The 15,731-nt window shown below is 46.9% G+C and overlaps 1 protein-coding gene across 1 annotated transcript in view; it reads left to right on the top strand.

Annotated features, from left to right (window-relative positions):
• The window catches only part of Ube4b (Ubiquitination factor E4B), a 53,706-nt gene that overhangs the window by 13,171 nt on the left and 24,804 nt on the right, over positions 1-15,731 (top strand). Inside the window, exons 6-10 of the mRNA XM_077679009.1 lie at positions 98-201; positions 1,586-1,700; positions 5,601-5,756; positions 10,104-10,214; positions 14,319-14,411. Of these exons, the coding sequence (XP_077535135.1) occupies positions 98-201; positions 1,586-1,700; positions 5,601-5,756; positions 10,104-10,214; positions 14,319-14,411 (579 nt within the window). The remainder of the gene's footprint in view (positions 1-97; positions 202-1,585; positions 1,701-5,600; positions 5,757-10,103; positions 10,215-14,318; positions 14,412-15,731) is intronic.

A 15,731-nucleotide genomic window follows, 5' to 3' on the forward strand; every position in this document is an offset into this window, starting at 1 on the left:
ACAATTATCATGGATTGCTTGTAGATAGCACCTAGGTTGTCGGGAGCTCTCGCGTATTGGGAGCTCATGGTGGCCAATGTGGCGGGGCACGCTGCAGGTGCGGTCGGGTGGTGCAGAGGTGGCGCCCCTTTTGGCGAACGTGCGGATGCAGACGGTGCGTCATGCCCTCCTGCTCCTCCGTGGCACCCTGGCGGGACCCAGGTGGGTGCTGGGGGCCTCTTGGGAGGGGGACTGCGCACCTGCTGCTTGGAACAGGGCCACCCCCCGTCTTGGGGGGGGGGGGGGGCATCCTTCTCGTCCATTCTTTCTTTCCTTTCATTAAACATAGGTGCCTACCCAATGTGCTTAGCACAAAAAAATGTTTTCTTAGACTTCGGTCAATTTACCGTGGTAACGGACGATTAAGGAAAATCGCACAAGCACAACACTGTTTGAGGCCAGTTTTTGTAGCGGTTCTGTACGCCTTCTTTCGTTCACTTGTTGCACCATTTTGAAGGATTACTTTCAGGAGTTTGGAACTGAATGGGGCTTCAGACCGTGTCAAAGGTGCCTAGTGTTGCCATAGAAGCAAGGCAATCGAACAGGGAAAGCAGCGGTAGTTCATGTCCCTCTCCTCTTTCTTTGTAGTGGTGGCAGCTGTAATTACAAAAAATATCTTCACGAGTGTGCCCGCTTGCCAGTGGTTGCTGTGCTGACGTGCCAATGGGCTGGGGTCTTGTTAGTTATGGTTCTTCCGTATTTGCAACGGCCAACGCAGGCTTGAAACAAGTCGTGATGCAAGGCTTTAGGGCAGAGTAACGACATCCAAAGCAATTCTTGATGGAAGGCTGGGCACACTGAAGCACCTTGCATATCATGGATCGATGCAATTGCAGTGCACTGAAACAGAAACGTGCATCGTTCGGGACCTATTTAGTGGGGCCCTTTTTGCAATAAAAATTTCTCTTGAGGAACTGCTGTTGTAAGTAGCGCCCCTGGTGGCTGCGCTTACCAGTTGATTTTATAAGGTTTGTGTGTAAACTCCTTCATTTGTTGCCGTAAATAGTCCTCTCTCTTTATTTTGTGGTGTAAAGTTTTATAAAAGTCGTCAAATAACTGTTGAGTTTTATTTTAAAACTTTTAGGGGATGCTGGCTAAACAGGAGTGTTCTGAGGAACGCCTGCGCTCAATACAATTTCTTTATCGCAAAAGGGACTTGCGCTCTCCATTGGTTTTTTCCCCCCGCACGACACACCTTACCTTCTAGTACACACTGTAATGCAATGGAGCACTCAAATCAGTGTAGTGGCCAATGCAACAGGTCATCCCAAGTACTGAGAATGCTTGTTCAAGTTGGAAGTTGGAGAGGAAAACATCCGTTTTTTGCTCGGCGCTTATATACATGACGAGTTAGCAATCGATGCCTTGAGCCACTTTCAAAGTGCCGTTGCCCCGGCAGGCTCTCTTCTTCCTGTTGTCTGATTGGCTGGCGAACACTGGTGGGCGGAAAGAGGGCCTCCGAAACACTGATGATCTACGCTGGCTGTGCCACTTGATCGGGGGTGAAATTTTCGTCGAGAGAGAAACGCTTGTCGTGCGTGCACAGTGTGCCGTGGAGACGGAGCCCCCTGCTGGACCCCCTGCTGAAGCAGCGACTGCCCGGTGGCTTCCTGCAGGACTTGCTGACGGTGGCCATGGAGACACCAGAGTGCCTGCGCCAGGTGAGAGCAAACTCCCGGAATCCTGGCTAGGCCTTGCACTGGTCAAGGAGGAGCAGCCCCAGCTTTTGCTGGTGCCTCTGGGAGCAGCGTTGGAGTGCGAATCAAGCCTAAAGTAGGAGAGCGATGTAATAAGCAGCGTGTGGAAGCGTGAAGGTTGCGGGCGGAAGAGGCTGTTGTAGGCAGCGGAGTTTGGGCCAACTCGCACATTTTCTGTGCAGTCGTCGCGAGATGTAGGAGAGCTGGGTTACAGTTTTCTGTGAAAATTAGAGCTGAACGTGTAGGGCATGCAACACAACATGCAGTTTTTATTCTGACTCTCAATATTGCTCATTTGCTGTGTTACGAACCCTGAACTTTGATTGGCTCTGAGCCGGTAATAATGGCGTGATTTAAAATTCGTTTCCAGTATACCAGGCTAGAGAAAACCGCCCCCCACCGGGCGGGTGCCCGGACTTGAGCACCTAAGGCTCGCCTGAATAATGTTTACTGCTCCTCTCCCTCCTGCAGCATTGCATTTAATGAACATTGTAGTGTCTATGTACATACTAGCAATTTTATTACGGCAGTTTTTTTTTAATTGTTACCAAACAGTACAAGGGTATCTTTAATTTCTGTAATTATCAGGCGATCTAATTTACCTACTGCAAAAGTAATTGCATACTCGAAATCAGCCACCGTGGTGGCTGAGCGGCTAAGGCGTTGTTCTGCTGAGCACGAGGTCGCGGGTTCGATTCCCGGTCGTGGCGGCCGCTTTTCTATTGGAGGGGAAAAGCAAAAATGCCCGTGTGTACAATATGTCGGCGCACGTTAAAAAGATCCCCAGGTGCTCAAAATTAATCCGTAGCACTCCACTATGGCGCGCCTCATCGCCTGCGTTGCGTCGGCGCGTTAAACGCTGCAGTCAATCATTTGAAATCAGGACAAAAAGCCTGAGCAGTTCTGTGAAGTTTCATTTAATTCCATCTAGAAAAAAAAAAATGTCTTCAAGCCCATGTTGTCCCCTATTCTTGTATAAGGTGCAAAGAGTAGTACAGCTTTTTATGGCATCATAGTGTCATTGCCTGGATTTCTGTGTTCACAATGCATTGTGTAATTGGTGTGTGTTACAGGTGATGCTTGCTTAAAAAAAAAAAAAAAAGTCCTGTCGCAGCAGCACATACTGTTTTTTAAATGCCATGAGGATTGCGCAGAAGGACGACACGCATAGGGAAGACAACAGAACGAGCGCAAGTGAAGACAACTGGACGAGTGCATTTTCAAGTGTCCGACTAACTAGCCCCCGTCAACAAATCTTGCTGAGCACATACTGTGGCACTGCTTACCGTATTTACCCGATTCTAACGCGCACCCGATTTTCCTGGCATAAAAAACCGAAAAAACTTGCACCTCCGATTGTAACGCGCACGGGACTTTGTGACCCAGACAAACGAATGCGAGAGAAACGGGCGATTTATTTCCCGAAGTAATCTCACTCATCTCACTCCTCGTCGCTCTCCGCTGACCACATCTCATCCTCGGTGCCTTCAAGCGCGTTCGCGATGCCTCACTTCTGAACGAACGTTCAACCATGGTTGATGAGATCGTAGCCCACGCCTCGCACGCCCATCCCGAGAGCTTCTCCAGAGGTGCACGCTTCAGCCAGGGGTGATCCAGCCGCGCCATTTGCGCCATTTTGCTACAATTGTACTCTCCTGCGCCCTGCTGCGCCCAGTGGTGTTTTACTTGCGCCAAATGCTCTGAACCGCTTGAACCCGGTCTTACGGCTGAGAGTTGTCCCCTCAAACCAGCTGAAGCGAGAGACGATCATTCTGCCGCTAACCAGCAGGATGGTTCCTAGGTTGGCAACTTGGAGGAAGCGGTGCGCTCGATTATTCGGTTGCCCCAGCCGAGCTCTGCTCATGGTGCAGCCATGAGGGGGGCTCGGGGGGACCCGAGGGGGGCTCGGGTCTCCTCAAGAGACACCAAGTCGCTTTTTTTCCGGGCCTACCCTCATCTATGTGATGAAAAGAAATAAAGTGAAACTGAAACAGTGCAGCAATAGTGCAGCTACGGTGCCTCTTCGGAGCAGAGATGGTGATTCGGCAAGTTGGCATGCATACACTCCGGTGGCGTGGACCGCAACGGAGTGGTTTCCCGCACTGCTGCAAACAAGCATAATGGCATTACTTCATGTGTATCGCTTGTAGAAAACTAGCGATTGACGTTCGGCCACTCGTGGCAAGATATGCACAAACGAGAGTCTATACTTTTCTGCGCTCGCGGCGAATCGTTTTATTACTGTGCGGCCTTATATTTAGGGCTACTGCAGTGGACTAGCGCTAGCCAAAACTGCATCAGCGTAAGTTTAAACAACTTGCCGTTTGGGATTTTCGCAGCGAGTTTCTTTTTGTTTTTGTCTCTTTGTTTTTGTTCTTTTTTTTTCATTGCGCGTGACGGTATTGAAAATAAAGCCCCTTCATATTTCTCTTATCCACCGCCTGAGTGGCCGGGAATGTGGTGCTGATGTCGGCAATGAAAAGCGGGTTCAGGTGGAATTTGGAAGAAAAGGGGATCTCATGCCGTGCGTTGCTGAAAAGGGCTGAAAACATTATTTCATCAGGGCAGACTTTATTAGCAGAAGGCAGCTCTGCCTTTAGCCACACCCTCTCCGAGCTGAATGAACTTAATAAGAAGGCAAGCAAGAAGCAATAGCATGGTGTGATGTGTGTGAAGTGCAATATTTTCTGTCTAAATATTGTCGAGCCGCACCCTCCGAGCTGGATGAACTGAACGAAACGGCAAGAAGCAACAAATCAGTTCAATATGTTTAAGATTGTGAAATAATTTTATTGTAAATAAAATGGGTCCCCTTTTGGTATCAGTAAGTTTTGTAATGATTACTTGGTGTTTTTTTTTTAAGTTAAAGAAACGCTTGTCATCTGCTTCACTTGCAGCGGTGTCTAAAGGCTGTGGGGGCACACATTTTTGGTGCTTTAGTTACCAGCTTCAGAGTCTACAACTGTGGGGAAGTAATTAGCGTTGCCTGAACGGTTGCCAGCCTTCTTTATCTCCAGATAAATGAAGCTGCAACATAAGTTTTGTGCTGCTCCCAAGCTGCTCCAAAATCAAGCTCTGATACAATAGTGCTCCAAAATAACATTTTTTCAGCTCCAAAAATTGCTCCAATAGTTCGAATGGCTGGATCACCCCTGTTCAGCCGACCGCTCGTTTTGAACGCCTGGGAGCCGCTGCTGCCATTGCTGTTATCAAGCACGCAAGTGAAACGATTTGACGATTTGTGTGAACGCCGATAGAAAAGCCTAGACGCCTAGGCTTGCTGCGTCCGAAAAATCGTTGCTAAAAGCTTTGGCGCCATCTTGAGATGACGATGGCGATGGGTGGGACGAAATTTCCGCTGTTTCGGCAGTTTCGGTTTTGTATCCGATTCTAACGCGCATGTGATTTTTGGGCCTACTTCTTCAGAAAAAAAGTGCGCATTAAAATCGGGTAAATACGGTAGTTGAGAGGAAATGGACCGGAACCTCATTAAAATGGCCCAAGTTTTGCGGCTGTTTCATGAACTGGTTACACTCAGGCCAGCTTCGCTCAGCCACTAGCTTCAACCAGCACTGAGTGTTTTTGCAAGGTTGCAGCATTCTTGCATGAAGTTGTGCGACAGTACTAGAGAACCATGAATACGTACCCTGTCGCTCCGAGTGAAGGGATGCTTTGCGAGTGGTTAGCAAATTGTTGATCCAAGTAGCAACAGCAAGGGTCCTAGTACGGAGCCTTGCGGCACTCCTCGCACTACGTCAGCCGCAGAACGTTTAGCGGAGCTAAAATGCGGATGTTGCGATGGAAGCGAGAGTAGGTCAGAAGTGCAGTCGGGGTGCCAGCCTGACGAGCAGCCTTCCCCCGCAGGTGTTTGTGCCCCTGGTGCGGGGCGTGGTGGAGCGCATGCGTGCCTGCTGCTCCCTGCAGTCGGAGGCCTTCCGAGCACCCCTCGGAGCCCTGGTGGAGCTGGCCAAGCTGCGCCTGCCCGGAGCGCCCCCTGCCCAGTGTCCCCTCGCCCGCATTGTGCGTCTCTCTCTCTCTCTCTCTGCCTCTCTTTGGAAAGGCATGTTCCTTGCGGCTCCTTTGATCTCCCGTCTCACTTGACGTTTGCTTGCAACAGGGAGACCGTTCTGTTGCTTCTGTACTGTGGGAACAACTGCTGCGCGTGTGTGTAAATTTCCATGCTCCGGGCTGGCGAGCGGTTTTTAACCGATGAGCATGAGCCAGAGCAGTAAATGGGTGACCCTGTGCGTTTGTTTGTTTATTCGAAAATACTGCGGCAATTGCAGGGGTTCCCAGGGACGTGTGAATGCATGTACAGTGTTGGGTAATAGGTACGAGGGAAATTTTGGAAACGCGTGCAACGTTGGAAGAGTGAACGAATGTGCAAGTGGAACTGATGTATGAATTGCCGACAGAACGAGAAAAAAAAAAAAAAAAAATCGAGTCTCTAAGATCTTATGTCGGAGTTTCAATGGGAGACGTTAAGGAAAATGGAGAAACAAAAGTTCACTTGAAATTGAGACTGCACCTGCTACTGACAAGTAATCACCTGTTACCACTAATTCCTGTAATGGTAATAAAATAGGGGGAGCCGGGAAATTGAATTCAGCATTCAATCGTGTGTGGTAGGCACCCATTTTTGAAACTGTTAGTTCATGTGTCAAGGGGGTGATTAGGATCATACCGTATTTTAGCGCGTATAACCCACCCCTGCATATAACCCGTACCCCCGCTTTCCGTCGACAAATAAAAGCAAATATATCCCCACGTATTGCCCGCATATTTTATACACAAAAGGATGGACCAAAGCCACGACTGAAGCAACATTGCACATTTGTTTATGCAAAAGAACTTATCTAGCTGACTGCGTAACTAGAAGACTTGTCGCATATATTTTTTCAGGTTGGTATGTTGTTGAGCTGTGTGTGAAAAAGAAGCTCTCTCAGTGGGATAACAGCGGCTTAGTCGCTATTACTGCTGTAGGGGCCTCACGGCCCGACATGCAGTGCAGTGAAGCTGCACCAAAGGAAATGCCTCGCATATAATCCGCATGTCTACTTCACCCCTGAAATTTTCGCATTTTTGGTGTGGCGTGGGTTGTACGTGTGAAACTATGGTATGTCTTCCTAGTGTCTGTTACTTTGGAGTAGAAGCTGGTCATGGGCAAAAACCCAACAGTTTGCGTTTATAGAGAATGTAATACTTCAAGCGATTTATCATGTTGACATGATGAGAGCAATGCCGGATTTGCTTTAGATCAGAGGTAGCAAAATTACTTCTAAAATGTAATTAAATTACATTACTTATTACTTTCCTAGAATTTTCTAAAATGTAATTAAACTACATTAGAAATTACAGGTGGCCGAAAGTAATGACATTACATTACTATTACTTTGCAAAAGTAATGAAATTACTTTGAATTTACTTTGAAAACGCACGAAAAGAGAACGAAGAGGTGCGAGAAAGCAGGCAGAGCTCTCATCGAACCGTTCTTTTCTTCGCGTTCGTAGAGTTCCAATGCCCAGAGACTCTCTGGGCATTGGAACTGTACTTGCTCAACTTTTCTTGGCCAACTTTTTATGACGTAAGGAACCGGACAGGCTATATCGCAGCCAAAAGTAATTGGGAAAGGAATCAGTAATTTTTATGAAATTACTGGCCTGAAGTAATTTATTACATTACTAAATTAACCGACACTCAAAAGTAATTCATTTCATTACTCATTACAGCAAAAAGTAATTGAATTACTGTAATTTAATTATGGTAGTTTCATTACTGCCAAGTCTGCCTTAGATTAAATAAAGGGGAAGTATTTTGGTCAATTTCCTCAGTAGGTATGTCTGAAATGTTACCGCAAGGTACTGAGAAGACCAAAGGGAATAGTTCAGTTGGACTATTTTTAATCGACCAGATTTAGGGGAAATCCCCAAAGTGGAGAAGGTTTCTACGAAGGAAAGGTTGACATTCACCTCAGTGCAGCCCTATGGCTACAAAGGAAAGCTGCACAGCTTTCTCGGAAACTTCGGAAACTTCTCGGAAAATTTGTCCTTGTCCAGGATTCGAACCCAGGCCAGGACAACTGCATTGAGGTGGATGTCAAACTTTCCTTCGTAGAAACCTACTCGCTCACTGCTGGCTCACTTGTGCCATTTTTTTTTTTTTTCGCTTGTATTTCCAACCTTCTTTTTTGGGCTTTGTTACTTCCGTCTTTGTTTTTTGGAGGAAATGCTTCAGATGCACACTTTCGATTCTGTCGACTATTTTTGTTATTTCCTTTTTTATTGATTTTTATTTTTATTCTTAAGAATTCTGTTCGACCAAGTATCTCCATTTACACTATTATAACGATTAAATGTGTCACTTCCACCAATTATCCATTTTTGTGCGAATGCAGGGCATTGCACAATCGGCTCATTTCTCGTATTTTCAAGTCTTTATTTCCGCTGTTCTTTTCCAGGTGCCTTTTCTGGTTGTCTTCATTTTTTATGCGGTGTATAAGATGCAATTTTTGATTTTGTGAGCTCACTTCTGTAAAAAGATTTATTTTTTATTTTTGGTTTATCAAAATTGTGCCCGACCAATTAGCCCCAATTAGGCAATCGCAGAAAAATGGATAGTTGGGGGAAGTAACATGTTAATTTGTTATAATGGTGTAAGTGGCGATACTTAGTCAACCAAGTTTTTAAAAATAAGAAATAAAAGATATATAAAAATTCAAACCCAAAATATGCACCTTATATATATATATATACAGTAATACCTTGTTAACTCGAAGTCGTAAAAACCAGGGAAAATTTCGAGATAAACGGATTTTCGAGATAAGCAAAGTTGCGCTAAACGCCGGGAAAAATGAGCGCTCTTCAGAAAAATCACTACTACTTACCGGCTCTTCAGCGGCAGTTTCTAATCTTTCTTCTCGTGCAGGTTTAAAAGAGAAAAAAATAACATACAAGAGACTTTAACCGGCTGGGTTTTGCCGCACTGCCATTTTATTTAGCAGAGAAAAACGGCCTAATGCTCGTCTGCTTTGCGGTCGTACTCGGGCCTAGGAAGGCGTCCTCCAGCTGCTTGACGCATCGCATCAGTCGATCTTCCCCGCCGCTGCACTCGACCTTATTTCGAAGCAAGCGCAGCAAATTTCTCGTCTCAGAAGATGTCGGCACCTCTCGAGGTGGTTCGTCATCGCCGTCGTCTCCGCCGTCCCCTACGTTAGCGGAAAGCATCGACGTATGGCAGGCGTGGCTAAATAAGAAAAAAAATCGACGGACTTCAGGCGTGGCAGCATCGCGTGAATCTTGTGAAATGGTCCGGCGGCGGAATTTTCGTTCCACTCCCAGTCAAGATTTCGAGTTATCCGCAATCCGACCCAAAAATACTTCAAGATAAAGGGAAAAATATACATGGGACGTATAGGAAAATGTTCGGTGCCGCGGAAAATTTCGACTTAGCCGATTTTTCGAGATATGCGAGTTCGAGTTAACGAGGTATTACTGTATATACACACACACACACACATGCACACACGCACGCACATACACACACATCCAAGATGCAGTCCTTATTGCCAGTACTTTTCGGCAAATTGAAGGTGTTTTGTAGCGCTGAATGAGGTAATTATCATTTTTGTATGATAAAGGAATCAGAAATATAAAGGGTTTCGATCACGGCAAATTTTTTCTCGACACAATCAATAGCGAGGATGGACCAACCCCGTGCTATTCTTTGCATCTGCAGCAAAAATACAAAATTGGCGAACTAAAGGCACTCAACTGCTACAGCGGTTTAAATTACCGTATTTTCGCGCCTATAGAAAGTCTGCCCCTGCACATAATCTGCACCCCCACTTTTAGCCTGCCAGAAAAGGAAGAAAAATTCTTGCATATTGCCCGCACATTTGATACAGGAAAGGCTGTACCAAAGCTACTGCTCAAGCAACACATGACACTGTGTAGACAGAAGAAGCGTATATTTAGCAAGTACTAATACACTGACTACAAAACGAAAGTCGCAATTCACTAATAAAATTAGTGAACGGGCTTAGTGTTACTGCGTAGGAGTTTCACGGCACAACGCACATTGCCGTGAAGCTGCACTGAAGGGAAATCCCTGTGTATTATCTGCACCCTTCTTTGCCACTGAAATTTCTGCATTTTTGGTGTGGGTTATATGCACGAAAATACGGCACATCATTGGCGGAAAGAATCAAAGAAAAACTTACAAACAGTAACATAACGTAATGCATTTCTGCAGACTTTTTTTCGCTTGGGTCTGGCGTGGTAAGCTGTGTTTTTAGGTTGTTGGAGGCATGGCGGCAGTAATATAGGCGAGTACTGAGGATCTGCGGGGCGGTCTCTCTCCTCCCCACAGATACTGGAGGACCCGATGTGGCTTCCGGCGACGGTCACCGGTGGTCGGGAGCTGAGCAAGCTCTCCCTGCTGGGCCCCTTCCTGGCCCTGTCGCCTTTCGCAGAGGACGAGGTGAGTGCGCTCCCTTCAGTGCGGGCTTTTCTGCCGACTTGCACACTTGCACCGACACTGGCACCCCACCCAAAAAATCCCGCCCGATGTGGTGGGTGGACCACGAGCCACTCTGTATGGGAGCTGGTGTAGATCCAACTAGAGCTGCTCATGATACACAGTGATCAAAATTAAGTTGAGAGATTTTTTAAAAATTAGGCGCTTGATGTACGTGAACACCACCTCTACAGTGAGGTTATGTTATGTGCCCTGGAGGACAAACAATGAGGTGGTAATTATGGATGTCCGTCGCTTAATTAGTTGAAATGGAATAAATAACTTTTTAGCGGCCGCAGTAAGCAGGCTAGTTTGTATTGAAAAGTTGGACGCAATCGTGTTCTGCGCAGTTTCATTTGGCAGAATTGTTGTAGCGCACTCGTAATCCGAGATACTGAACTGCAAAGTTTAATTGCCGATAGCATGATTACACATGATAGACAGTGACGACCAGCCCAAAGCTCCTCCCTTTTGTGATGTGCCTGCCGTGTACGGTGTATAGTTAGACGGTGTGTGTGGAGGCATACACAAGAGTGATAACTGGCACCCTGTCAGTCTTGGCTGGCATTATCGCAATCTGCAGTAGGCGGAACCGCTATCAAAACACTGAACAAAAGGGAGGAGCTTTGCGCCACGTAGAAACACGACTGCGTCCAACTTTTCAATACAAACATGCCTGCTTACTGCAGCCGCTAAAAAGTTAGTCATTCAAGTTTTAGTTAATCAAGCCACCGACATCCATAATTACCACCTCATTGTTTGTCCTCCTGGGCACATAACATAACCTCACTGTAGAGGTGGTCTTCACGTACCATAGAGTTTCTTACAATATAACTAGAGGGGAAACTGGCGCTGCGATCGTACGCCTCAATGGGCGTGATGGGTAGTTGTGGATTCGGATTGGCGCTTGATGGCTCGTGGAACTTACTATGGATTGCAGGCAGTTTCGTTTTCGTTTTGGATTTGCATGAACGCATTTGCCTAGGCGGGGTGTGGGGAGGAGTGATCAAAAATACGTTTCTCCTTGAACTGCATGCCTCGCGTGCACTGACGCCGCCCTGAGTGGAATGTTTTACAACCAGAGTTGCGAATTGGGTGGGTTATCAATGCATTGCCGCACAGCGAGCATGAAAACACAAATGACGGCGCTCTGTGCGGCGAAGTTGTCTGCTAATTAGGAGTTGCGGCGCTGCTCATTCGGCAGAGCAATGTATTGTCAAAGCTGACGATGGTTACGAATCGCTTGGAACAGCCACACCTTTCGTGCGAACGCCGGCTCCTACGGCGTAGAACAGCAGCACCGGCGGCTGATAGGAACGCAGCTTGATGTATGTCACTAATTCACGCAAGAATAACTTCTCCAAAGGTAATCGGTTTCTTTTTTCTTATGAGCACAAAACTTCTCTTACTATTACAAACTACCAGCGCCGAAACTTTTACAAGTAGTTTTTAAAGAAGTCCGCGTCCTGCTGTAGTTGGCGGAAAATGGCAAACCTGCTCCACAAACCTTCTCGACTCCGCGTCTGCTTTTTATATCAACGCGCCGTTTTACCGTATTTACACGATTGTAAGTCGACTCGAATGTAGGTCGACCCCCCAAAAATGGCACCTCTCAAAAAAAAAAAAAAAAAAAAATGCCAGCGCCGCCTAGAAAATCGTATCACAAAGAGAAGCTTTTCCGTCGACCCACACGGCGGCTCTCCACAAGAGCGGTGCGATCGCGGTATGCGCGGTATTTTTTAAAAAAGAAAAGCTTTTGTATTGGCACCCTGAATAACCATGCGCCGTGGGTTGAGCGGGAAAAAACATTCGCTGCGAGATGACAACCATCGAAGCAACCGGCAGCGGCCACTGCCGCGCGATACCAAAACAAACATGGCGGCTGACGGAAGCGGCCGCGCCACAGAACAGGGAGGATTGCCGCGCGCGATTTCTTTTGAGCGACTAATCTCCCACCATAGCGTTCGGAAGTGTACTGAACAATCTGATATGATTTGGGCTACGTTAGCGCCGCGCATTGAATCAAGGGATTTGCTAATACTCATTTTGTTTATTAGAGACGAATAAAACGCTTCTTGACGCGTTTTTGCACGCGATTCGTGCGCGTCGGCGTTGCGCGGTCGACGTTTTGACGCCCGCGTCAACGATTCCGCGCGCGCGCGGCAGCTTCTACTGGGTTTACCTCGGTATTACGCGTGACGAGCGCGGCAGTGGGAGAAGCCTGACGAAGAACGCGCTCTTCATGCCGGCAGTTTGAAAGCACTCGGGAGTCGGGACAGCCGGCTGGCGCCGCCGGAGATGTTTAGGCTTACCACGGTGGCCAATATTTGATTGGCGCTTTCCCTAGCGGCGCGGATGATGCTTTATAGTGTCGTTTTCGACCACATTTCTCCTTTCCTGCTCAAACGCCTTTGTTTGTGCCTTCAGTGATATCTTAAAGAGCGGTTGAAGCTACGCGCACCTCCTCGCGGCTGGTGACGCCGCCATGTTGCCGCCGCCGATCGCGTAGCGCGCGCGGGTGGCATTCGCGGCAGTGTCAGCGCGGCGCATTTTCGCGAGCACAAAACGCTCTATGCGGTTCACACTTTAGACCATAACCATGGGAAAGAGGGTGCAAAGCTGTCCAAAACTCGTAGCACCCCCGATTTCTCGTTTCTCTTGCCGTTACTAGCGGTAAACGGTTCGATTTCGATTCTAAGTCGACCCCCCAACATTGGATTGTCATATTTGAAAAAAAGGGTCGACCTACAATCGTGTAAATACGGTATTTCGTAGAAAACCAGTTTTTCGTCACTAACTTTTTTGTTCGCCATGTAATTTGTAGACGGAGAACCGGGCAATAAGAGTTTTTTTGTCAAAAAACACAATTTGCGCAGCCATAAGCCCGTTTTGGTCCTACACAATCCGGTTCCAAAACTACCCATCATTCCCATTGAAGCGTAAGCGCCACTGCCATGTTCGCGTTGACACTAGCGCCAGTTTCCCCTCTAGTTATTTGTATTATGTCACGTACATCTAAGCGCCTAATTTAAAAAAAAACTGTCAACTTAACTTTGATCGTCATGTATACCAGTTGTGAAACTCCCCATAGGTACCATGTATTAAACACCCGGTCCACAGTTGTACCCCTGCGTGGGGGCAAGTGTGGGGCAAGTCGACTAGCCTGCCATCTATCGACAGGAGGTCGAAGCAGGGCTCAAGTGGTTGCAGCTGCTGCTGTAAGTCGCTGTAGAAACAAAAGTAAAAATTGCCTAATTTTGTTTTCTGAATTAAAAAGCGAGGTTTATTTTGTTGAGTTGCGCTATTAAATGAACGTTTGTACCAAAGTTCAGTTTTTGTTCCTTAGGTGCCACGCCATTTACACTTGCCACTCAGCTTCAAAAAAGTGGGGCCGCTTGCACGGCTCATATTCTGAAGCGGAATTTTTACAACTGGGGGGGCATCGAAGAACCATGAATATCCAACCAACCGACTAACAGAATGTTGGGCAAACGTTTTAATAAGCGCTAGCTTTGAGGCCTCATTATTGCGACCTCGTGTTCAGCAGCACGCTGCCTTTGCCATATCGATCCACTGTTGTCATTGCGTGGAGACTAGTTTGTTTCACTTCCTGGTGTAGACACTTTCTCTGCTGTTTGCGTCTTTGTGTGAACGTTTGGTATACCGATGGTAAAGCATCGGAGTGGTGCAATATCGCTTGGTTTGCCATGCATTACATGGAAAAGGGGTATTCGACAGTGCTACAACTGTTCGCTGTTTGTATACTGGGGCTCTTCACTTTACAGTTTCACTCATTGCAGGTAGTCCAAATATTATACATGTGAAAACGAATGACTGTTTGCTTCTTGGGGAGTCCACGGTGAGTCCGGGACTGGTAACGGAAAATCCTCTTTGTTGTAACTGGCATTGTTAAAAGTGGGTTGGACTGCACTGTTTCATGGCAAAAGTGCGTAACAGCAGTGCTACGCAGTCATCTGTTTGTAATTTTTACCCGTGTTAAATAGTGTTTGCTTAATATGATTCAGTCGTTAATGCCCCTTTGTGTGCTGGCGGTCGTGTTGTCTGCAGCCTGGCCTGGTGCGTGCATACTATGAGGAGCGAGATCCAGAGCACATTCAGCTCGCCCACCAGACCCTGCGAGCTATGCTGGAGGCCGCCCGGGTGGGTTTCTTGACATTCATAGCTTCTTCCGGTAGACTTCTTCCGTTGCCGGCGGGTGCATGCTGTTACTCCCACGTCTCATGTCCAGCTGGCAACCTGTGGGTTCATTCTAGCGACTGAGGTGAAAAAAAAGGGAGGGGCACTACTGCATAACCTATTGTGGGAGACAGGGTTGCTAGGGAGGCATGAAGAGGCGGCAAGCGGAGGTGGCTAGGCAGACACTCGTTGCGCAAGGCACGGGCCCGAAAATGCGATTTTTTTTTTTTTTTGGATAAGTGGTGTAGAGAGACGGCTGATGTCGTATCTGTTGAAGATGTGGTGCGCTTGAAGGTATGTAACGTGTTTGCTGGCTAGGAAAAGGGAGATGCTGGTTGGCAAACGCCAGCGCGGGAGGGAACGTGTTTTTTTTTACAGACCAGCCGTGAAGTCACTGCTTCCCTAATCATGTCGGCTGGCTCTTGATGTGTTGGGTAGGTTGTCCTCACAATTAGGCTCGACAGGTCCTCCAAGTACACGTGTGTGAGACTGCTGTTGTTGTTGATCATTTCGTGCAAATTTATACTGCAGTCGTTTATTAATGAGCTTACTGCTCGGGGGGGGAAAGAAAAGCTGTTTTCAGTTTCAGCCGTAGTGTGCTTGTTTAGCAGGCCACCAATCTCTTTTGGCATGCTGTCTTTTTTTTTTTTTTTTATGGCATAGCCCTTATTAGTCTGCGTTGTTGGGAGAACATGGGTATAGCTCGCCTATCTGTCTGCACAAAACATTCATCGTGCTTACTGCCGTTCCATGCATCAACGTACTGATTTTTTAGGTCTTTTGATATGGTCGTTCTTTCAAAGTAGTTGTACAAATTAATAAAATGCAGTTCTGAACAATCCTCAGCTCGTTAATTGGATTTCTGACCTTTTGTCGCATCTAACTCTATATGTGTACTCTTACTCTGCTAAATCTTCCACGGCTAATGTATTGCATGAGTACTGTGAAGCTTTGTACTAGGACCCTGCTATTTATGTTATTTATGTCTACTTTAGTTAACAATTTGCCAAATAACGTGAACCAAAGGAGCGGCTATGAGAAGCGTTAAATAACTCACTGCCACTTGTCGATGGTTAACGTATTTTTTATGGCTAACATATTGCAGGAGTACCACAAGGCTTTGTGCTGGGACCCCTGCTATTTATTTATACTTTATATTACAATTTGCCAGATAACATGAGCACTATTGGCGGTGAGCGCGAACACAGGCGGCGCTGCGAAGCACGCCTCCGTGACGTCAGCTTAGGGATTCTCGCATTTGTCGTCTGTTTCACTCAGGATCGC

This window comes from Haemaphysalis longicornis, unplaced genomic scaffold, assembly GCF_048455015.1.
Source record: "Haemaphysalis longicornis isolate Haplotype H1 unplaced genomic scaffold, Haemaphysalis longicornis Haplotype H1 scaffold_7, whole genome shotgun sequence".
Taxonomy (NCBI): domain Eukaryota; kingdom Metazoa; phylum Arthropoda; class Arachnida; order Ixodida; family Ixodidae; genus Haemaphysalis; species Haemaphysalis longicornis.